This window comes from Pleurodeles waltl, chromosome 7 (genome assembly GCF_031143425.1).
Source record: "Pleurodeles waltl isolate 20211129_DDA chromosome 7, aPleWal1.hap1.20221129, whole genome shotgun sequence".
Lineage (NCBI taxonomy): Eukaryota > Metazoa > Chordata > Amphibia > Caudata > Salamandridae > Pleurodeles > Pleurodeles waltl.
Window position 1 is genome coordinate 1136212507 of NC_090446.1, and position 25187 is coordinate 1136237693.

The window sequence follows — 25187 nt, forward strand, 5'->3', positions numbered from 1 at the left end:
TTTCCTTTTTCTCCCCACCAACACACACAGTCTGCAATGGCAGTGTGCATGTTGGGTGAGGGGTCCCTTAGGGTGGCACAATACATTCTGCAGCCCTTTGGGACCTTCCCTGGCCACAGGGCCCTTGGTACTACTGGTACCTTTTACAAGGGACTTGGCTTTGTGCCAGGGGTGTGCCAATTGTAGAAGCAATGGTACGGTTTAGGGAAAGAACACAGGAGCTGGGGCCTGGTTAGCAAGATCCCAGCACACACTCGGTCAAGTTAGCATCAGATATTAGGCAAAAAGTGCTGAGGTTAACCATGCCAAAATGGGCGCTTTCCTACACTTGACATCAGTCAGACAGCAACATGGATATCCTTGCACATGTTCACAACACACTACTGCCTGGACAGTCCGGTCCGAAAGGGCAGGTACTTTACCTGTTCGGTCCTGCGGAACTTCCAAGTATGGAATTGGTTTGCAGACCCACCTCTGGGGATTGTATTGCTTGAGCATTTCTTCTGAGGTAAGGAAACTGTGACTAGATGCCTCTATCAGATGAAAAAGTTACTTACCTTTGGTTACGCCTTATCTTACTAGACAATATCTAGTCGCAGATTCTTTACTGACACACCCATCCTCTCCGCTCTGTGAACTGATTTCTAAGGACAGGGACTTCCCTTCCAGGGCCCTAGTTTTGATGCACCAGTGATTAGTGTTCTTCACGGCTCCGCACTTCTAGTGTGGAAAGTCGTGAAAAGAACCTGATGTCAGTGCGGCGGGGTGGTGCCTATATAGAACCTGTGACTTCATATCAGATGTGCACAACGCAAGCGACAGACGCAGAACCAACCGACACCTTCGGATCCAGACTGATGCCTGGGGGAAATTCTTTAAGATAAGGAATCTGCAACCAGATATTGTCTCTACCAGATAAGACGTCACCAAAGGTAAGTAACTTGTTCCTATGGATCCAAGTATGTCCGTGGATCGGGTGAATAGGTGAGAATTGTGGATTCTGTTCACCAGAATGGGTGTGGTTCCTCCTTTAGTTGAGTTCTCTGTGTTTTCCATTGTGATATTTCGGCTTCAGGATGATATGGTGCAAGAGGAATATATACCTGCCTGTTTAAGTTGAACTGTGGGGTTAGGCAGGGATGCATTTTGGCAGACATTTTGTTTTTATCATATACCAACTGTCTTTCTCCCTTTTAAACCTTAAATGGGAAGGACATGCCCAAGGTAAATACCTAGTGTTTTTTTATGGAGATGATGCAATATTGAAGTCTAGAATCTCCATTGGCCTGAAGGTCCTAATTGAAAAGTTTAAGTTATTTGGATTTCCTGGTTCTCAACACCAATCTAGTAAAAAGTTCTTATGAGGTATGTGGCCCAAAACATAGTAAGTCAAGAGTGTTTGGCACAATAGGCAAAAGAGTAGAGAGGATCACCCAGTTTTTGTACCTATGTGTTACTTTTTATTCCCTGGGCGCATGACAACTATGCGTACCTTCTAGGCACCTGAAGTGCACCCGTTCCATTGGCATTCTGCTAAATTTTGCTCACAGTATAGGCCAGTCGCCCATTAGGCCTATAATGGAAGTGAATATTTCCCATTCCTACTTTTGGTGCAGGGTTATGGGGATACTGCTCAACGAACACTCTCCAAGCTGAAGAGAACTGCTTCTGTAGTAGAGTATTAAGCTTACCACTCCATAGCTCTACAGCTATACTTATGTTGCTCATGAGGAACGAAGCCTGGTATGCATGGCAGACAAGATTGCTCTGCCCCTTTGTTACTATGGATATCTATTTGGTCTAACCCCTACCACACTAATCATCAAATTATACTGGATTTTCTCGCATATGATCAAGGACGTATGATACCTTGACTTCAGTACATCAGGAAGAGGGGCCCACATGTTGGGCAGAAGTGAGCCATTTAGTAGTCAGTCAATCAATTCGCATTTACAAAGCACGGTAAAACACCTGTGAAAGTCTCAAGACGCTGCGGATTCTAGCTGATTTGCAGTGCACTGCTCATTCGAACAGCCGTGTCATGAGTCCTTTTCTGAATTCCCAGAGCGATGCAGCATTCCTGAGGTGAAGGAGAAGGTGGTTTCAGGCTCTGGCCATCAGATAGGAGAAGAAGCGTCCTCCACTGTTAGACCTGCAGATCCGTGGGGTGGGGGGAGGTCTGCGAGGAACATGGAGGCGGATTGAAGGTGTCTGATCGGTTAGTGGAAGGTCATTTGTTTGTTGATGTATGGTACCCTTCGTTGAGCAGGGCTTTATGTGCGCGGGTCAGCATCTTGAACTAGCATCTCTTCTAGATTGGGAGACATTCTAGCTTCTTGAGGAGCAAGGGGATATGGGTCCGTCTGAGGAAGTGAAGAATGAGTCTTGCTGCTGAGTTTTTTAATAGTTTGTAGTCTCTTCAGGAGGCGTGCAGTGCGTAGTCCAGGCTACCGGTTACGAAGGCTTGAGTGGTGGTCCTTCTGGTGTTGTTTGGGAGCCACGTGAAGATTTTACAGAGCATGCGTAGGGTGTGGAAGCAGGTGGACGAGACTGCATTTACCTGTTTCTGCATACATAACTTGCTGTACAAGAAGATACCAAGGTTGCGGGCGAGATCTGTCGGAGTGGAGGAAGGGACGAGTTTAGCAGGCCACCAAGTGTAGTTCCATGGCGAAGTGTTCTTCCCTAAAATGAGGACTTCCATCTTATCCGTGTTGAGCTTGAGACAGTTGTCCTTCATCAAGTTGGCGATGTTCATCATACATCCATGGAAGATGGTTTTGGTGGTGGGGTGGGGGTGGTCGTCTGACAGCGAGAGGAGTGTTGTCGGCATATGAGTTGATGTTGAGCCGTGCGATCTCACAGTGTTGGCGAAGGGGGGTCACGTACATATTGAAGAAGGTGGGGCTGAGGAATGGTCCTTGTGGGAATGCCGCAGATGATCTTATTGTGTTTCGAGGTGAATGGTGGGAGAAGAATTTGCTGGGCACTTCCAGTGAGATATGTGGCGATCCATTGGAGGGTGTGTCCCTGGACTAGTCTCTCTACAATTAAAAAGTGTGAGATTTTGTAGGCAAAAATGTTTTAGGGAATTTAAAACTAACATAAGAGAAGACAAGGAGATCCTTACACCCACTAAACAGGATTACATGCTAATCCAGACCACTGACGCTATAGAGCTATATCTTCATTAGGTGTTCGATCTCTGGGAGAGACCACTTCATACAAGATTCTGGTTAGGGACAGTTTACGGTTTCTTTATTTTTCCCTTGGGTCAATATGATTCTGTTTCTGTTTTGATGTGTCTTTGTGGTGACTTTTATCTGCAAACTCGCTAACATTTTGTACTTTTTTATAAATTTTATCAATGTTCAATGTTTACATTTTTAACCGCTGTGGCGAGGTGGCCTCGTCCTCGAGCAGCTTGCCCTGCACCAGGCCCACGGGGAGAGCGCTAGAACTCCCCCTTGGGCCTCCCATCCACCCCCGTCAGGGATGGAAGGGGAATCGCTTACCATCACTCCCCTCCCTCCACCCCAGTGACGTCTGATGACGTCAGCAAGCGATTGCGTGCTGACCTCATCAGAGGTCACCTCCCATTGCGCCGGAAGCATGCTTGCTCCCCAGGAGATTATGCCCAATTTGTCAGCCTTAAAATATTTTTTTTCAGACTGCCCTTTTGGATCCGCTTTGGTTCCCCCACAGTTCTGACATGTTTTTGGCTCTTCGCGGTCACAGGCACTTGGCCCAACTATACAATGAGGTATCATTTTTACAGGGAGACTGAGGGGAATGTTGGGTGGTAGGAAATTTGTCCCGGTGCGATGATCCCACACTGAAATGTGGGAAAAATATGATTTTTTTTTGTTGCTAAATTTGAGCTTTGCTGAGGATTCTGGGTAAGAAAACAGTGGGTGATCCACGCAAGTCACACTTCCCTGGAATCCCCCGGGTGTCTAGTTTTCAGAAATGTTTGGGTTTGTTAGGTCTCCCTATATGGCTGTTGAGCCCAAAAACGCAGGTGCCCCCTGCAAAAACGGGTAGTTTTATAATTTGGATGTGTCCAGATAGTGTTTTGGGGCATTTTCTTTCGCGGGCACTAGGCCTACCCACACAAGTGAGGTACCATTTTTATCTGGAGACTTGGGGGAAAGCTGGTTGGAAGGAAATTTGTGGCTCCTCTCAGATTCAGAACTTTTTGTCACCGAAATGTGAGGAAAAAGCATTTTTTTGGCCACATTTTGAGGCTTGAAAATGATTCTGGCTAACAGAAACTTGTGAGAGTCCCACAAGTCCCCCTGTCTTGGATGCCCCTTGGTGTCTAGTTTTAAAAAATGTATAGGTTTGGTAGGTGCTGGTTGAGCCAGAGGCCAAAATCGACAGGTTAGCACTTTGCAAAAAAAGCTCTATTTTCTTTGGGAAAATATGATGTGTCCACATTGTGTTTTGGGACATTTCTTGTCGCGTGTACTAGGCCTACCCACACAAATGAGGTACCATTTTTATCGGTAGACTTGGGAGAAAGCCGGGTGGAAGAACATTTGTGACTCCTCTCAGATTCCAGAACTTTTTGTCACCGAAATGTGAGGAAAAAGCATTTCTTTTGCCAAATTTTGAAGTTTGCAAAGGATTCTGAGTAACAGAACCTTGTGAGATCCCCAAAAGTCCCCCCGTCTTGCTTCCTCTAGGTGTCTAGTTTTCAAAAATGTATAGATTTTGTAGGTTTCCTTAGGTGCCGGTTGAACCAGAGGGCAAAATCCACAGCTAGGCACTTTCCAAAAAACAAGTCAGTTTTCAATGTAAAAATAGGATGTGTCCATGTTGCGTTTCCTGTCACGGGCTTCAGGCCTACCCACGCAATTGAGGTACTATTTTTATCGGGAGACTTGGGGAAACACAGAATAGCAAAACAAGTGTTACTGCCCCGTCTATCTCTACATTGTTTCCTTCGAATGTAAGACAGAGTGTAAAAAAAGACGTCTATTTGAGAAATGTCCTGTAATTCACATGCTAGTATGGGCACCCCGAAATTCAGAGATGTGCAAATAACCACTGCTTCTCCACACCTTATCTTGTGCCCATTTTGGAAATACAAAGGTTTCCTTGATAGCTATTTTTCCCTCTTTATATTTCGTAAATGAATTGCTGTATACCCGATATACAATGAAAACCCATTGCAAGGTGCAGCCCATTTATTGGCCCTGGGTACCTAGGGTTCTTGATGAACCTACAAGCCCTATATATCCCCGCAACCATAAGAGTCCAGCAGACGTAATGGTATATTGCTTAAAAAAAATCTGACATCCCAAGAAAGTTACAGAATAAAATGTGGAGAAAAGAGGCTGTTTTTTTCACATCAATTTCAATATTTTTTTATTTCAGCTGTTATTTTCTGTAGGAAAACCTTGTAGAATCTACACAAATGACCCCTTGCATAATTCAGAATTTTGTCTACATTTCAGAAATGGTTTGCCTTCCGGGATCCAGCATTGGTTTCACACCCATTTCTGTTACTAACTGGAAGGAGGCTAAAAGCACAAAATATAGTAAAAATGGGTATGTCCCAGGCTAAAATTGTGTTGAAAAATGTGGTTTTCTGATTCACATCTGCCTGTTCCTGAAAGCTGGGAAGATGATGATTTTAGCACCACAAACACTTTGTTGATGCTATTTTCAGAGAAAAAACACAAGCCTTCTTCCGCAGCCCTTTTTCCCATTTTTTTTTTTTTTTTTTTTTTTTTTTAAACCGAAATTTTCGCTGTATTTTGGCTAATTTCTTGGTCTCCTTCAGGGGAACCCACAAACTCTGGGCACCTCTAGAAACCCTAGGATGTTGGAAAAAAAGGACGAAAATTTGACGTGGGTAGCTGAAGTGGACAAAAAGTTATGAGGGCCTTAGTGCAAACTTCCCCAAATAGCCAAAAAAAGGTCTTGCACCTGAGGGGGAAAAGGCCTGGCAGCGAAGGGGTTAAAGACAGTGTCATTTAAGCCAACACACATTAGCGCTTTACTTTTAATGGACACTATGTAACCCTCTTGTGTGTTATGCGGTAACCTGCGTTTTGAAATCTGCTGTTTCCTACAGGAAAACTGCACATTTTTGTTGTTTGGTTTTATCTGTATTTAACTTGGGATTTATTTCTTTGGTCTCTTCTTGTATCATATGTGTTTCTCCTTATAATTATTTTATATAATGGAATAAAGACTTTGGGCTCACTATGACCCTGGGAGTCTTCTGACAGCCAGGGTTAATGTGGCGGTATTACACTCACACATTCATGCACATACTCAGACACACACACATAATACCCCCTCCCCGCCCAACCCCCTCCCCTGTTGGATGCCGGACTTACCTTGTCCGGCAAGGAGGTCGTCCAGGCAGGGAAGGGGCACTGCTGCCGCCAGCAGCGCCTGCCAGCAGAACACCGTCAGGCTGTTATTACTGGTCGTAATACGGCTGACAGAGTCCTTCTGACGGGGTGGTGCTGGTGTTAGCAGCTTTCCACTGTCAACTAAGATGAGCACTGCCGGATTTCCGCCTTTATTGTGGTGGAAGTCAGGCAGTGCTCATATTATGGGGGACGGGTGGTAGCCGCCGTGGCGGTATGTTGGTGGCCGTCATCGCGGCGGTAGGAAGTATTTACCGCCAATGTCATAATGAGCTCCTATATCAAAATAAGTAGAGGTAACCATTGATAATTTCCTGTTATTTTTCTGTAGCTCCTTTACTTATGACCTGGTGTATACTCCTCTGTCTTGGTCTTGACTTTGCTTTTAAATACTTTTCTGTACAGTTGTCGAAAAAGGAAACCTGAGGTAGCTAGAGCAGGCTAAGTGATAAGCGAACAGAGAAGGCCCTATGTCAGGCTTTTAGAATCTTGCTTTTCATGCCATAAAGCACCAGGACAGACACTCTTTCGTCCTATGGGAGGAGTTTTCATACCTGTGAATAGAAGGCAAAAAATAAAGATTGTTATGTTGGGTAAATTATACTTACATTAGCAACCTATGTATTATTAGTCATATATTTGCTTTAGCCAAAACAACTTCCCCACTAATCCACTCAACTCTGTCCTGTTGTTATACTTTAGCTCAATAACAGAGAAAACAGAGACTAAAGAGAAGGATTCTGTGATCCTGTGCATGTCCAGCCTATTTTGTGTTTTTTAAATTGCTTTGCACTTGGCCTGCTATCCTTTAGAAATGTGTACCTTATGTATGACAAAGGACTATGCCTATTACAGTTACCATGGTAAGAAATTGTCTGTTTGTTAAGCATGTTTAGAAATATTTTTCATAATATTTTCACTGATTTGTTTTCTTTTACTTTAGTCAAAGATTAAGTCCTTTTCACTGGAGCACAGAAATCAAGACCAACCTCTATTACAGCCCAAACAGGTAAATTGTTTTAAAACAGTGCTAGCGTATATATCATCATTGTATACCGTTGCACAATCGTCTTCTATAGAAACAGTGTCCTCTGCTAATAAAGGAAAGAGTATACTTTGATCTTTCCCTCAGTAACATGTTGAGCTACACTGTCTACTGCTACAGTCTAAATAATCTTAATTGCCTTATGCTATCACCTAGATAGGTGTGCTGTTTTCTGTGATAGTAAAACAGGTAGTGTACACATCCCTCATAAGTGGTTCCATACGCTGCAGCTCTTGTGCAAACAGATACACTGTGCTCTGCAGACCTCCACCTTCTAGATATGCTGCCTACATCAAGCTACATGTAGCTCCAGCTTCTGAAAGTAACGTTTGTTACTTTTGAAGACCAGTCTAGAGCAAGCTTTGCTGTAGAAGCCCTGTTTCTCCTATAACCTGTTGACTATATATCCCAGCAATTTAGGCTTGCGCTGAGACACTCAGTGCCCTTGAACAGTAGCAGAAACAGTGCCTATCATTTTTAGAAAAAATATAACCCTGAGTATTGAACAGCTGTGATCACATCTGTGTTAGCCGCAACCAGGAGAACTTGTACCATTTTCCTTCTACTTGGGAAATACCTCTTTAACTATATTAAATATAATGTCACTTTCTCATATTTTGACCTCTTATGCCATTTAGCACTGGCTTCAGAAGTTGCAAATTCTGAGGTCACTCCATCTGTGCTTTGGACCCTCATTCCCTTTGGTTCCTTCCTAAGGACAAGGAGTCATGTTTGTTAGCACCCTTTTTCTACCTCTCCTATATCAGGATTAGGTTGTGTAGCCCTGGGCTCCAGGAAGGCGTGAAAGCACATCACATGGGTGATTGAGACTCTTAGCACCCAAGTCAACGTCAAATCCATTGGTTCCAAATCTCTACAGGGGTTATGACAAATAACATTTTTCATTTGTTTCCTTTTTCGCATACCTCTTATATTCAAACTGAAATGTTGATTCACTATAGGCAAAACCAAGTATATGCAGTGTTTCAAATTCAATTGTCCCTATTCATTATCATTTAGTACCCATTTGATTAACCAGGAGTATTGTTTCTTGCATGTTAAATGATTTATGCTTTCCCCAGCTTTTTAAGACTCCCATTTTAACAATTTGCCAGCAGCCACATATAATCATAGCAAAAGAGATGTTGAGTCTAGGAATTCAATACGCAACACAAGTAGGCCTCATTCGTCTCCTCCCAAGCAACACACTTTGATTGTACTCTTCAATGGATTCCGAGAAGATGATGCTATTTCTGCATTGTAGGATCTGAATTGAAAGCCATAAATGTATGATGAAAACCTATCATAGGCAAGGTTTAACAAATTAAAGGTGTTAAAAAGCATAATTTAAACTTTTATAAGTCTGCATTGAACTACCTATAGACAACAAGCATTTGCAATGCAACGGGTCTCGCGTTTGCTCATATTAGAGCTGAGAGCGTTGTAAACTCCTAACTCGACTTTTCACCTATCAGCAAAAGTGCATTTATCTACGTAACCGAAAAAGTGCAATTAACTGTGTAAAGCGCTCTACTTCTGCCAAGCAAAATCGTGCTAGTAAAATAGAGAAAAAGTAGTCCACGAGACGGACAGAAAACTGCGAGCCTTGCATGTTTTCTGTACTTGGTCAATGCGCTCGAGGAGGGCTAGCCACAGGAAAAGGCATGACGTATGCATGCCTTCGACTAATGAAAGCAAGCAGATTTTAATAGGCAAGCCCACGAACCAATGAAAAACACTGACGTGACGTCGACAGGGCTCCGAGCCCTTTTCTAATACCTAAAGCGTCTCGCTGCGATACGCATGCGCGAGCACATGCAACGCAGGCTCGACCCTAATTAAACACAGTTCTTTACTAAACTCATTGGAATATTAGATGTATGACAATTGATTGTCGCTCCAAAACCACCATTTCTTCTGTTACCTGATAAATAAACGTTTTGAACTGGATAACATAAAGAAAGTTGAACAACAAGTCGGATAAATCGATAGAGCATTCATAAATACTACTAAACCATCAAAAACTATGTTAAAATTACATAATTTAAACTGAAAACTCTCGCGGATTATTAAACGTCATCTTCATTTCTAAGGAAGCTCTAAAGCGTGCGATTTCCAGATCACTTATATCAAAGTTAGGGCTGAATGTAACACTAACATCAGAACAGGAGCGAAAGGATAAGCGCATCATGTTCCAAGGGGCAGACATTCTGTACCCAGCTTCTTCCACCAGTGCCAGGAAGGAGTCATAAGTTCATGTTTTCTTGCGATGGGAGAAGGGCAGGAATTGTGGGCCGAAAACTGTGTAATCTTGCAGTATTGCGGCAGTAGCAATCAAGAGGCATCAGCAATTTCAAATTATGGCCTTGGCATCTTGTCTCATACCCCGCCCCCCCAACAAGTCCTATTTCGGACACGATACTTCTGCACCGTGTTTATCTCTTATTGCGTGGCATTAAGTGGGTGAAGTATGCCTTCCCTGGCTACAGAAGGCTCGTGTATGTTTCCATTTCATCTGTTTCGTTGCCTGGACCATATGAAGGATACTAGCATGTCCTCTCCCTGGAGCCTTCCTTGACTTCTAAAGGTATTGTGCGCTGGAAGAGTTCACCCATCATTGTGCACCATCTCATTCAGGATCCGTGGGGTTATTGTTCTCTCTAATGCTCCTTCTTCCAAGGGTCGTTGTGGGACATGCACTCTCGAACGGCCTGATTGATGGCGCTGAGATATAGTGCCTTAAGCCAATCAAAGTCACCAAGGGTACTACAGCTACAAAACTCCCGTGCATTCGGGGGAAGAAAGCTCCCTATAGCAACAGCATCGGCCTGTAGCCTGTGGATCCCAGGCTCAAGCCTTTTTCGCCTGTGTTCATCTTCACCGACTGTTACACCGTATGATTTATCGTGACGGTGGAGGGTTACAACTTCAGCGCCCGCCTTAATTCATCTTCCCTTCCCAAGTGCATCGGCCCAGACAGACTGGACATTGTGCTCATGCCAAGATTTCTAGTTCAGACATTGAAGCGAGATTTCGGATGCATCTGAGGGTTTGAATAACGATGCGAAGATTCCTAACACTCGTGTAAAAAATGTCAATGAAAGAAAAGTTAAACGTGAAAAAATGCAGCAAAGAGTATATGTCAATATGGATGTAAGCGAAACGTAATGCAAATCAACACAAGCATTTACAATGCAACGGGTCTCGCGTTTGCTCATGTTAGAGCTGATCGCGTTGTAAACTCCTAACCCGACTTTTCACCTATCGGGCAAAAGTGCATTTATGTACATAGCCCGAAAAAGTGTAATCAACTATGTAAAGCGCTCGACTTCTGCCAAGCGAGATCGTGCTGGTAAATTAGAGAAAAAGAAGTCCACGAGCCCGATGGAAAACAGAGAGCCTCGCATGTTTTCTGTACTTGGTCGCTGCGCCCGAGGAGGGCTAGCCACCAGAAAAGGCATGACCTATGCGTGCCTTCGACTAATGAAAGCAAGCAGATTTTATTAGGGAAGCCCACGAACCAATAAAAAACACTGACGTGAAGTTGACAGGGCTCCGAGCCCTTTTCTAAATACAAAAGAGTCTCGCTGCGATACGCATGCGCGAGCGCATGCAACGCAGGCTCAACCCTAAAAAAACTGCTTTAATATGCATTACATTTGATGAAAATCGTAGCCTGATAGGATTCCTTTGAGAGAGCTGAAAATGTGTGTTGCCCCTTAAAGGCTCCAGGAGCTTACATTACCCATGATAAGTTGTTCTAGCAGTCACATCATTCAGCCAGTTTTGTTTTTTGGCTCATTGTAGGAAGTTGACTCTGTATGTACTATTTCAAAGTAAGAAATAGCATGTTCCCCTTAGAGGTAAGATAGTGGCAAAAAGAGATAATTCTAATGCTCTATTTTGTGGTAGTGTGGTCGAGCAGTAGGCTTATCAGAGGGTAGTGTTAAGCATTTGTTGTACACACACAGGCAATAAATGAGGAACACACACTCAAAGACAATTCCAGGCCAATAGGTTTTTGTATAGAAAAATCTTTTCTTAGTTTATTTTAAGAACCACAGGTTCAAGATTTACAATCAATACTTCAAATGAAAGGTACTTCACTTAGGTATTATAGGAACTTTGAATCAGCAAAATAGCATGTACAGTTTTGGCAAAAATGGCAATAAGCTATGTTAAAACTAGACACAGTGCAAATTTCAACAGTTCCTGGGGGATGTAAGTGTTTGTTAGTTTTGCAGGTAAGTAAACCACCTACAGGGTTCAAAGTTGTGTCCAAGGTAGCCTACCCTTGGGGGTTCAGGGCAACCCCAAAGTTACCACACCAGCAGCTCAGGGGCGGTCAGGTGCAGAGGTCAAAGTGGTTCCCAAAACACATAGGCTTCAATGGAGAAGGGGGTGCCCCAGTTCCAGTCTGCCAGCAGGTAAGTACCAACGGCTTCGGAGGGCAGACCAGGGGGGTTTTGTAGGGCACTGGGGGGGACACAAGTCAGCACAAAAAGTACACCCTCAGTGGCACGGGAGCGGCCGGGTGCAGAGTGCAAAGAGGCGTCGGGTTTGCAATGGAGTTCAATGGGAGACCCAGGGGTCTCTTCAACGAAGCAGGCAGGCAAGGGGGGTGGGCTCCTCAGGGTAGCCACCACCTGGGCAAGGGAGAGGGCCACTTGGGGGTTGCTTCTGCCCTGGAGGTCGGATCCTTGAGGTCCTGGGGGCTGCGGGTGCAGTGTCTTTACCAGGTGTCGGGTTCTTAGAAACAGGCAGTCGCGGTCAGGGGGAGCCTCTGGATTCCCTCTGCAGGCGTCGCTGGGGGGGTTCAGGGGGGTCAACTCTGGCTACTTACAGGGTCGCAGTCGTCGAGGAGTCCTCCCTGTAGTGTTGTTTCTCCGCAGGTCGAGCCTGGGGCGTTGGGTGCAGAGTGGAAAGACTCACGCTTCCGGTGGGAAACGTGCAGTCCTTTAAAGTTTGTTTCTTTGTTGCAAAGTTGTTTCTTCTTTGGAGCAGAGCCGCTGTCCTCGGGTGTTCTTGGTCCTTTTTAGATGCAGGGTAGTCCTCTGAGGCTTCAGAGGTCGCTCGACCCTGGGGAACGCGGAGCTGTTGCAGTTTTTCTTGAAGTGGGGAGACAGGCCGGTAGGGCTGGGGCCAAAGCAGTTGGTGTCTCCGTCTTCTCTGCAGGGCTTTCAGGTCAGCAGCCCTTCTTCGTCTTCAGGTTGCAGGAATCTATCTTGCTTGGTTCTGGGGGGCCCTAAATACTCAATTTAGGGGTGTGTTTAGGTCTGGGGGGTTAGTAGCCAGTGGCTACTAGCCCTGAGGGTGGCTACACCCTCTTTGTGCCTCCTCCCTGAGGGAAGGGGGGCACATCCCTAATCCTATTGGGGGAATCCTCCATCTGCAAGATGGAGGATTTCTAAAAGTCAGGGTCACCTCAGCTCAGGACACCTTAGGGGTTGTCCTGACTGGCCAGTGACTCCTCCTTGTTTTTCTCTTTATCTCCTCCGGTCTTGTCGCCAAAAGTGGGGCCGTGGCCGGAGGGGGTGGGCATCTCCACTAGCTGGAATGCCCTGTGGTGCTGTAACAAAGGGGGTGAGCCTTTGAGGCTCACCGCCAGGTGTTACAGTTCCTGCAGGGGGAGGTGAGAGGCACCTCCACCCAGTACAGGCTTTGTTACTAGCCACAGAGTGACAAAGGCACTCACCCCATGTGGCCAGCAACATGTCTGGTGTGTGGCAGGCTGGCAAAACTAGTCAGCCCACACTGGAAGTCGGGTATGTTTTCAGGGGACATCTCTAAGATGCCCTCTGGGGTGTATTTCACAATAAAATGTACACTGGCATCAGTGTGCATTTATTGTGCTGAGAAGTTTGATACCAAACTTCCCAGTTTTCAGTGTAGCCATTATGGTGCTGTGGAGTTCGTTTTTGACAGACTCTCAGACCATATACTCTTATGGCTACCCTGCACTTACAATGTCTAAGGTTTTGCTTAGACACTGTAGGGGCATAATGCTCATGCACCTATGCCCTCACCTATGGTATAGTGCACCCTGCCTTAGGGCTGTAAGGCCTGCTAGAGGGGTGACTTATCTATGCCATAGGCAGTGTGAGGTTGGCATGGCACCCTGAGGGGAGTGCCATGTCAACTTAGTCATTTTCTCCCCACCAGCACACACAAGCTGGCAAGCAGTGTCTGTGCTGAGTGAGGGGTCACCAGGGTGGCATAAGACATGGTGCAGCCCTTAGAGACCTTCCCTGGCATCAGGGCCCTTGGTACCAGGGGTACCAGTTACAAGGGACTTACCTGGATGCCAGGGTGTGTCAATTGTGGAAACAAAGGTACAGTTTTAGGGAAAGAACACTGGTGCTGGGGCCTGGTTAGCAGGCCTCAGCACACTTTCAAATCATAATTTGGCATCAGCAAAGGCAAAAAAATAGGGGGTAACCATGCCAAGGAGGCATTTCCTTACACTTATGTACCTGCATCCAGGAACACATTGGTTTTCACACTTTCTTCCAAGACAGTGTTCTCACAGAAACTTAATTTACTTGTTTTCTCTATAAATTTGTAAAGAGTACCTATTGTGTAAAACATTTTTCTTGCTCTTCTGGGCATGTTTCTGTCAAAAATGCCATCTCAGTTTGTGAAGTGCTCCTCATGTGGGAGGAAGGAAGCTGCTTCGGATCAGCACAAGCTCTGTGTGGTGTTCCAGCTCTCTTCTAACTCAGTAAAAGAGTGTGTATTTAAATTTCGATTAAGGTCACCTGAGGATAGAGAAGGCATGCGGCTGAAAGGACAGCTTAAAGGCCAGATGGCAAAGAAGAATAGAAGCCTATAGATTTCTCCCAATAATATATCTGCCTCATTAGAAAAGTTGTTGTATCTCTTAAGGACCTCATACGAGGGTGATCTAGGGACAGGAAAGGTTGAGTACAACTAAAAAAAGATATAATTGCCATCCTTCTCACCACCAACTAACCAATTTGCAGTTGACGACTGGTGCACATGCGTTGAGACCATCCGCACCAACATGCTCACCATTCAAGGATAAATGGCAGCATCACCATGACCTCCTCACCCCCCACTGCTCAAAGTCATCGAGATTGAGGCACACAGCATCACCAACAGGTTTGAAGATCAAGGAAGCCAATGGCATCCCACTTTATCTCAATACAGTCCACTTGATTAACATCACTGCAACACTCCTCAAAGGCAACACTTCTTTCACAGCTTCCCTGGGAAAACAGGCTTTGATGTATTCAATATCAACACTTTAACAGACACAAAACGATCTAGGGTCTCTTCTGCTATTGTGATGCCTGTACAACATTTGGAGTCTCCAAGATTTGTACAACTGGCCAGAGACTCTTTCAAGTTCATCTAGATTCTCTGTATTTGACTTGTCCATCTCAGATGATGTCTCACACTACATCGATGTGCCCACTACTGAATATATCTGAAAATAGGAGAACATTTTTCCTAGACAACTTTTGGAATGTCATGCTTCCCTTTGGAAGTGCTTAGAAATCACACTTCACTTCACTTGTGTTATTACATTTGTGGAGGGATAAGAATCCTTTCTCACCTCATACTCTGACATCACCATGGGTCTACCATCAATCCTATTATAGTTGACCTAGCTTCCATGATGTTTTGGTTAGAGGAGTGACCAACCTAAGCATTTCACTTGACACATTGCAAACCATTGGCAGTGATAAAGCAGTTGCTCCTCCCCTTGGTTCCTGGTTTACTGGAACTAGCTGAAGAAAGATTTCGTACTCTGGAAACATTGAAAAAGGGTTATGAAGAAATAAAAGCCTCCTCATCAAGTTCCGGTTTGTCTCAAAAGTAACTGGAAGTCTGCTTCTGTCATAGAATTATTGGTAAGGTGTAAACATGCTTCAGCCTCAGCCCGCTGTGCCTTTTGATAGCAAGAGCAATAGGATGGTCATGGCAGGAATAAAAAAAATATTGGTGTCATGTCAGTAAATTTAATGAATGCTAGCACCCACAGCCCCACTCAGCTGTTGTGGATGAGAAATTTAGCATGGACAAAAATCTTTTTCTTATGATGTACTAAACCATCACAGGTAAGACTTGAAGGAAATGATGCAAAAGGGATCGCTGGTCTCCAGCCTGGTAATCAGTGCTCCCGTAAGCACAGTGGAACTAGCACCGCTGGGTTATTGTCATAGCATCACTCTCACATGATTGTCATGGCTAAGACTGACATCACTAAAACCAGACCCTCAACTGAAGATCCTAAACCTAGTCTTTTCTGGCTCCTCTCTATTTGGCCAGTACACAGAGTAAATGGTGCATGGGATGAAAAATAAGGCATAAAGATGGAAAGCAGTAGGTTTAGAAGAAAATAAAGTCTAGAAGAGTCAATATAAGGATGGAAGCTACTACCCTTGAAGGGATCTGTCCCTTTATGGCCTTACCCGGAGCAATATCAGTAATGGGACTGGAAGTATCAATAATACAAGAAAGAATCAAAGAGAAAAGCTGTGCAAGCCCTTCCTCCAGCACCTGTCGTGACCCCTTAATCCTGCCACCCTTCTGTTTGCTACTTCAGTGTGGGGAGCGGTATCTTTCCACAAGGAAAAGTGTGAAAAATAATCCCACGAGGCAGATGCATGATGACTGTTGTCAAGCTGTGCTACCTTAGTCTATTGAAGGCAAAACCACTGCCAATTTAACCACAGAAAGTCAAGTTTCCATCTTGTCCAGTTGATAGGAGCCAAATGTCTTGTTTAAAACTCACAGAAAAGGGAAAGTATTGTAGGTATTACCTCATTCAAAACAAAGGACCAAAGCGGGAATTCCATTTAATATTTGATCTACAAAACACTAACAAGTGCATCAAAAGAGAGAAGATTTGTATAGTAGTCCTCCTTCAAATCTTCCCTCACCACAAATAGGGCAAATGGATCTGCACACAGTAGATCTCCAAGACAGACATGTCCACATTCCTGTCTGCAAAATTCACAGAAAATATGAGATTTATTCTAGGAGGAGCACGTTACCAGTTTGCAGTACTGCCTTTTGGTCTCAAGTCAGTTTCTTGCACCTTTTCAAAATACATGGCAGTAACAACAGACCATCTACAATGCCAAGGGTTATTAGCCTGTCCTTACCTAGAGAACTGGCTGGTAAAAATACGCAGCCACAGCAAGATAACATCACAGAATCATTGCTCCTCCAGATAATTCTGCAGAAGTCGAACCAGATGAAATAATGTCATATCTGGGCACAGTACTAGACAAAATGTTGCCTGAAGTGAAGTGTTTTGTCAGTCTGAGACATATGCCATCCTCTGGGGACATGCTATCCAGCTGCTAGACATATTTCCTCTCTGCTGGGTTTCATGGCTGTATGCATTTCCATTATCCTAAATGCAGGGCTTCTTATGAGGCCACCGCCAACTGAGTCTAGAAGATCAATAGTTTGGGCTATGGCAGTTAGGGGGACAATATTTCACAATAGTAGCAAGTAACACTCTCCTGGTAGTGCAAGGCGCAGAATTTCAAACAGGGATTCCTGTTTCAACAGAAACCAACACTTCATACAATTGTTACAAATGGCTTATTGTGATGGAAAGTACATCTTGGGACTGGCATTACAAAAACAAACGTAAAAAATTGAGACATTGTTTCATCTATTTAGAAAGACCTTCAGAGTAGTCCACTAGGCTCTCTATCTCTTTCTGTCTTTTCTGGCAGTGAGCACTGTCCTCATCTTGGCAGACAGTGCATTACTTGAATATGCAGGGCACACAAAATAAAGATCTCCCTCACTGGAGTTTCAGTAAATCTGGACATGAGCCTAGGCAAGAGGAATATCTCTGAGAGCAATTCACTTGCCAGGAACACACAACCATCAATCAGACTTACTCAGTGAATTCTACAAAGAGAATCATAAGTGGGTCCTGGATGACAAAATATAATGAATCTTCGTGGCGTGGGGCAATCCAGTGCTATTTTTGTTTACTACTTTGGAGAACTGAAAATGCTAAGGCTGTGCCGTGAGAATACTGGAACCAAAGACAATGCCCTTTTGATTCTTTGATTGCTGATAACTTTTATACACTTCTCCTCCAGTACTTGAGAAGAAAATAAGTTACTTACCTGTAACGTTAGTTCTCCAGTATTGTGACCCACCCTTCTATCCGTAGAGGCTCCTGTTTTGTCTTCACTTTATTTATCTCGCTTGTGTGAGAAAACCTGTGAGACTGGAGCCTCTTGTGATGAAGGTTCTAAAGGTGCTGTCGCGTGATTGTCTGGACTTTGGGTCATTTCTAGTAACACTGATAAGCTATTAAAGTGAATGACTTTTGCATTAACTTCAATGTAAAATGTTTGATTTACTGCTTTCTATGTACCGTGGGACTGCCTCTTCGATGACGAGGAATGATTCAAGCATGTAAATCTATGAAAGATACCAGTACTAGAGAACTACAGTAACAGGTAAGTAACTTATTTTCTTATGTCTACTCCAAACAATTGACAGATTAGAATCACATCTTCTCTGGAGTCAGACCTTAGTCTTATAGCGTTATTGCAAACCCTTTTCAACCTTTTGTTAAAGTGTCACACTTTTGCAGGGTACACTCATAATAGATTTCCATAGCTCCCCCAAAGCGGTTTCTGCCTTCGTGAAATAAAGGAAATGGACATTTATTTCACAACCCTTCCTTTGGGTTGTACTTATAGGCGTGAAGGGTATTCAGAATATAGCAAACCTCTAAGAGAATCTTTTTCTCTTGCAGGGTGTAAATAAGGGGCACCTCACTGGACCCCCATGATTTGTATGCACAGAAAATGTGGTGTTTTATAATAGTATTCAGTTTGTGCTGTTCCTATATAAATCATGAGAATGATTATAAAAATGAAATACCCCAAATAGACAAAGTTATGGGGAAAATGGAATGTTCACAGAGAAGGGGTGTGTGCAATTGATACAAATGTCATTGATGAGACTGGAGATCTGACGCCGGCTGGGACTGCACAGATGGATCTGGGTGGTTCATTTTTGTCTTGACGAGAAGCATATGCTACTAAATGTTTGCATTTTGCTGTTCTGTTTATCTGCTGTGACTACAATAGAATTTCTTTTTAAAAATGACATACCTTTGTGGTAATGATCATTATTTGAGTGAATAACACATAGACCCCCCTCCCTCTGCCTGTCATTCATCACACATTTCTAACCAGTTATTTTAAAACTCCCTTTTTGGCAACAGAATCACCCTTGCATTCAGTTTGTTTCTATGTCATACAATACCTTCTCATATCTGCTGACCAGAGGGTAGCCCAGTGTCCCAACATACAACATGCCCCCTATCAACTGGTCTTTTTCTCCCCATCTCTAATTAGCTATCTCATTTTAGTATTTCAGTGGAGTAGTTGGAAGCCTTCTCACTCAGAACGCAGTGTTTGCACCACCAAGGTGAAAACTATTGTAACATTTGAAGTCTTTCCGAAGCATTACTCTTATTAGTTTTAAACCACTAATAAGTTTATAAAGAAGCTTTATTTCTCCAGTATTGTGGTATCTTTCATAGATTCACATGCTTGAATCATTCCCCGTCGTCGAAGTGGGAGTCCCACGGTACAAAGAAAGCAATAAATAAATAAAGAAAAAACTTCTTCTTTTTTCTTTTTTTTTTCACTGTAGTCAATAGGAAAAAACACATTCAGTTTTGTAACTATCAGCCTCATTAGAAAAAGCCCAAACTTCAGCCAATCAGGCGAGACCACCCCTTTAGAATCCTCAGCACAGAGGCTCAGTCTCTCAAATTTTCTACCGCTCGTCGTGTGTAAGGGAGTCTCCCTGAGCTCTGCTCAGTTTACTTTCTCTTCAAGAGATATTCTTCAACTTTCACTTTTGTTCTTACTGTAGTACTTCTTCCATCATGTCTACAGCAAGAAAAGGTTTGTTTAGACCTTGTGAGACTTGTGGAAAGTTAAGGCTTCATTGTGAGGACCCTCACAAGGAATGCATATACTGTCTACATCCAGAGCATAAGGTCAAGGACTGTAAAATCTGCAGGACTTTTCCCAACAAGACTCTGAGAGACAGGGAAGCCAGGCTCTTACTTTGGCTTCAGAAAAGAAAAGCCAGAGAAGCTCTTTCTGAGGAGGAGGACGACAGCGACACATCAGTGGCCTCAAAGAAGAGGAAAAGGTCTGTGGAGAGCTTCTCCCCCAAGAGCAGTAAGTCAGCCAAGAAGCTGCATGCATTTAAGGACAAACCTGAGGAACACGCTTCAACATCCAGGGAACTTGGTGGTAAGGTTCGTTCAGAGCCATCTACACCTGCTTCCTCCTCAAAGAAGCTCAAAAGATCTTCGAGTTTCCTGCCACCGTCGACGTTCCAGGAAATCCACACCGTCGACGACTCCGTCGACAAGCGCATCGTCGACGGCAGGTCTTCCTTCATCGACGACAGCAGCGACGGCCACGTTTACGGCTCCGTCGTCGCCAATGATTGTTACCTCGTCTCCACTTTCATCTACGACTATAACGTCGGTGAGCTTAAAATACGGTCCATCACCTTCTCACACCCTGAAGATTACAAAGAAACCATCAATGGGTAAGAAGATAAAGGGGGTCATTCAGACCCCCGGCGGGCGGCGGGAGCCGCCCGCCTTGCGGGAACCGCCGAATGACCGCACCGCGGTCAAAAGACCGCGGCGGCCATTCTGTGTTTCCCGCTGGGCTGGCGGGCGACCGCCAGAAGGCCGCCCGCCAGCCCAGCGGGAAACCCCTTCCCACGAGGACGCCGGCTCCGAGTGGGAAGGGTGCGACGGGTGCAGTTGCACCCGTCGCGAATTTCAGTGTCTGCAATGCAGACACTGAAATTCTATGTGGGGCCCGCTTACGGGGGCCCCACGACACCCCTCACCGCCATCCTGTTCCTGGCGGTCGGAACCGCCAGGAACAGGATGGCGGTGAGGGGGTCGAAATCCCCCATGGCGGCGCAGCAAGCTGCGCCGCCATGGGGGATTCCTCAGGGCATCGGAAAACCGGCGGGACACCGCCGGTTTTCCTGTTCTGACCGCGGCCAAACCGCCCTGCGGGGCACCGCCAGCCTGTTGGCGGTGCTCCCGCCGGGGTCGGAATGACCCCCAAAGTCTCTAGCGTTGACGCACTCATCGACGGGTAAATTCCAGGGCTCTTCGTCGACGAACCCACCGACGGAAGCAGCAACGACACACCCGTCGACGGCAGCCCCGTCGACTGAAACTTCGTCGACATTGGCACCGTCGACGGCAACTTCGTCGACGCCCGCATCACCGATAACGGCTCCACTGACGAAGGCTCAATTTCCTGATCCTATACCCAAGCATTTTGGAGCATCTCCTTACCTACCTCAGAGAATTCTACTAATAAAAAGCAAGTCTTCTCTCCTACTTCCATCCCATACATCACGTAGTAAAGTCACACCAGTACCTCCGCAACATCTCTTTGCTGACGAGGAGGAGGAGGATGATGTATATTCGGATGATGGTTTTTTCCCAGTGGCACGTAGCCCCTCAGAACTACGGATTAAATGTCAGGAGGAGGATGAAGAAGAAAGTGACCAGCTTTATTTAGATCAGCAGAGGCAGAGTCACCTGCAACCTCAAGAGCAGCAGGAGCAGACGGTCCAGATGCCTGTCTCTTTGATAGCTAACCTACAGCAAATAATGCAGGACTATTATTCTAGATTTCTAGGATATTGGTGGTTTTCATAGTGTAATGGAAAGAGCAGCAAAAAGATTTCAACTGCCAATAACATCAAAGGAGTCAGACTGTTTTCTATATGACTTCAAGGAGGATACTAGGAAGTCAGTAAGAGCTATACCCATTGTTGACTTCATTTGGGAAGAGGGTCTTAAGGTCATGCAGACTCCATCCTCCATACCAGCAGTATTACCGAGACTTGAGAAAAAATATAAAGCACCGGACAATTCTCCATCATGTTTGGTTAGTCGCCCTAAACCAGACTCGGTCATATCGCAGGCAGCTCAGAGAAGGTCCAGAAATCCATCTTCATCTTTGACTGCCCCCCCCCTGATAAAGAGGGACGTCGGTTGGATTCGATTAGGAAAAAGTCCTCAACGATGGCGGCCACTACAGTTAGAGCAGCAAATTCCCTAGCAATCCTAGGAAGGTACGACTGCCAGATGTGGTCCGATATGTCGCAGTTTATAGATCTGTTACCTGAAGATAGTAGAGCAGAAGCGCGCAAAATTTTACAGGAGGGAGAGAAGATCTCGGCTGAGATAATAGACTGCGCCATAGACGTCTCGTCTACAGGTTTCCGCCAGCTAGCCGGAGCAGCCGTACTCAGGCGTCAAGGGTGGCTGAAAGCTACATCGTTCAGACCAGAAGTACAATTAAAAATACTAGACATGCCATATGATGGTGAACTCTTGTTCGGCAAGCATGTAGATGATGCTCTGCAATCTATCAAAACAGAAACTGAGACAGCCAGATCTCTGGCAGCATTACAATACAAAAGACAGCCGTTTCGGGGAGCGAGAGGGAGAGGAACATTTTCTTATAGAGGCGGCGCACATCAGTACCGTCAATACTCCTCTTACCAGGGACAGTTTCGTTTCACCTTTGGCCAGCAACAACCACATTCCTTTCGACAACAGTCATCCACACATTTCAGACAGCAAGCGAGCGGAAAGTCGACTTACAAAGCCAAAGAGGCACCAAGAAAGCACTGACCTTCATCAGATGCCTGCATCCAACCCCTATATCAACACTCTAATAGGGGGCAGAATTTCCAAGTTCCTCCACCAGTGGTCCCAAATTACTTCAGACAAACGGGTGCTCGATATTGTCAACCGAGGACATACACTAGAATTCAATCACCGTCCCCCTCATGTACCACCAAGAGGTCCCCCGCCGGCCCATCTCAACGAACTTCTGGCGCAGATTTCTATCTTAATGGAGAAGGGAGCAATAGAGATCGTACCAAAGTACCAGAGGGGAACAGGTTTTTACTCCCGCTTCTTCCTTATACGGAAAAAAACAGGAGACTGGAGACCTATTTTAGATCTTCGTTCTCTCCACAAATACCTCAAGAAGCAATCATTTCGCATGATCTCCCTTCAAGACGTCCTACGCCTACCTAACCGGGGGGATTTTATGACATCCTTAGATCTCCAGGACGCATATTTCCACATCCCCATTCACCCCAGTCATCGGAAATTCTTACGATTCAGGGTTGCAGGCACTCATTACCAGTTCAGAGTGTTGCCCTTTGGCCTCAGATCGGCACCAAGAGTATTCACCAAGGTTTTGGCACCAGTTGCAGCCCACCTCAGGCAACTAGGGATACAGGTGTTCCCGTATTTAGACGACTGGCTAATAAAGGCACGAACAATGTCAAAAGCTGCCAGGGACACGAAGACATGTCTTTCTCTCTTCGGGACACTAGGCTTGACAGTCAATGACCCTAAGTCTCATCTAGATCCTTCCCAGAACATCACCTTTCTAGGAGCCGTCTTGGACACAGTCCAAGCAAGAGCCTTTGCTTCGCACCACAGACGAAAGAGACTTCAAGATCTAGCAACACATCTCAGCAAAAGAAGGTCCGCTTCTGTTCGGACTTACAAGTCTTTTCTGGGGATGCTTTCGTCTTGCATTCCATTGATAGAAAACTGTTGTCTGTCTAATTGCTGTTGAAGTGTTCTCATGTGCAATCAATGGAAACAAATAGAAGGATCTTTCGACGATGTAGTTCCGATAACCCCATCAGTAAAACAAGCTCTCAAATGGTGGAGGGATACCCCCCTCATCTCGGAAGGTCTCTCATTCCTGAAGGACAAGCCAGTGCATATTATAACAGATGCATCCTTAGAGGGATGGGGCGCACATTTGCAAGATCTATCAGTGAGAGGGAAATGGTCCACTCAGGAGTCGACTCTTCACATAAACGTATTGGAGTTAAGAGCAGTTTCCTTGGCGCTCAAGTCCTTCCTCACCAACATCAGGGGTTTCTCAGTCTTGATAAGAACAGACAACACCACAGTCATGCATTACCTCAACAAACAGGGGGTCACAAGATCGCAGGCATTGTCCTTAGAAACACAGAAACTGTGGCATTTTGTGATTCAGCATCAGATATCCATCAGAGCAGAACATCTCCCGGGGATCTCCAACACCTGGGCAGATGCCTTAAGCAGAACTCGAACCAGCTGCCACGAGTGGGAACTCAATCAGTTAGTTCTCGACCGCCTCTTTCGTCGTTGGGGCAAGCCCAGTCTGGATCTGTTCGCGACCAGAGACAACAAGAAATGCCAACACTTCGCAAGCTGGCGACCACAGAAGGGATCAAAGGGGAATGCGTTTTTGATCAGATGGTCAGGGATTTATGCATACGCTTTTCCCCCGCTTCCACTCATTCCGAGACTTCTGCAGAAAATGAAGAGGGAGCCATGCAGACTTCTATTAATTGCTCCCAAATGGCCACGGCAGTTTTGGTTCATAGAACTTCTATTACTCTCGGAGCAGCCTCACATACGACTGAGAACACTGCGGGACTTGTTAACAACGAATCAGGGGCAGGTCTGTCATCCCAACCCGACATCTCTTCGATTATCAGCCTGGCTCCTGAATTCTATGAATTTGACGGCCTAGATATCCCTTCAGATTGCAGGGAGGTACTTGCCTGTGCCAGGGTTCAATCTACAAACAGGACATATAAGTTCAAGTGGAAAAGGTTTTGCATATGGTGTTCAACTTCCAACGTTCATCCTCTAAAGTCCTCTCCTGAACAGATTCTACCATATCTGTTGCATTTAGCTAAATCAGGCCTTTCCCATTCGTCTATCAGGGTTCACCTTGCTGCTATATCCCGTTTCCGACGAACTTCTCATTCACCATCTTTATGGTCATCCAGAATAATAAAGCAATTTCTTAAGGGCTTGTTCAGGATGTTTCCACCGATTCACCGTCCTCCACCTCCGTGGCATTTGAATATTGTACTCTCCCAATTAATGAAGCATCCGTTTGACCCATTCATAAGGCAGACCTCAAATACATTTCTTTGAAAACAGCCCTCCTTCTGGCCCTCACCTCACCTCTTTTAAGAACTAATCCAAAATTTATCCCCAAGGTCCCATCGACTTTTCATCTAAATGAGCCGGTGGTTTTGAGAACATTTTTTCCAAATCCGCAAACTCCAGCGGAGCGCGCATTACATTCTCTAGACATTAAACGATGTTTAAAATTTGATATACAAAGGACTAGCAGTTTCCGTAAATCTGAGCAACTGTTTATTAGTTATGGACGGATCAATAAAGGCAAGGCCGTTACTAAACAGACCATAGCGCGCTGGATCTCTTCTGCCATACAACTCTGCCACCAATTAGCAGGGAAACCGTTATCGTCCAGTGTCAGAGCGCACTCCACTAGAGCGGTATCCACTTCGGCAGCTCTATTCGCAGGAGTCCCTCTGAGCCAGATCTGCAGAGCGGCAACGTGGACACGTGCCCACACCTTCACCCAGCACTACTGCCTGGAAGCTACTGACAGAATAGATGCCGTGGTAGGACAAGCAGTGTTACGTAATTTATTTGCATAAGGTGAGCCAATAATCTCTTTACCCTCCATCCTCTATGTATTACCAGACTAATATTTTTCATGTAGGTATATATATATATATATATCTGTATATGTATATATTCATGTGTATAATCTTTTGCAAAGTTGATTAGCATAATTTAACTACCTATGTGAGTCCACATAAGAAGA

The 25187-nt window shown here is 45.0% G+C and overlaps 1 protein-coding gene across 4 annotated transcripts in view; it reads left to right on the plus strand.

Moving 5' to 3' along the window:
* UNK (unk zinc finger) overlaps nucleotides 1–25187 on the plus strand; it is an 890253-nt gene that overhangs the window by 576545 nt on the left and 288521 nt on the right. For all 4 annotated transcript variants that reach the window (XM_069200175.1, XM_069200176.1, XM_069200178.1 and 1 more), the window contains exon 10: nucleotides 7333–7398. In XM_069200175.1, coding sequence (XP_069056276.1) covers nucleotides 7333–7398 — 66 coding nt within the window. The remainder of the gene's footprint in view (nucleotides 1–7332; nucleotides 7399–25187) is intronic.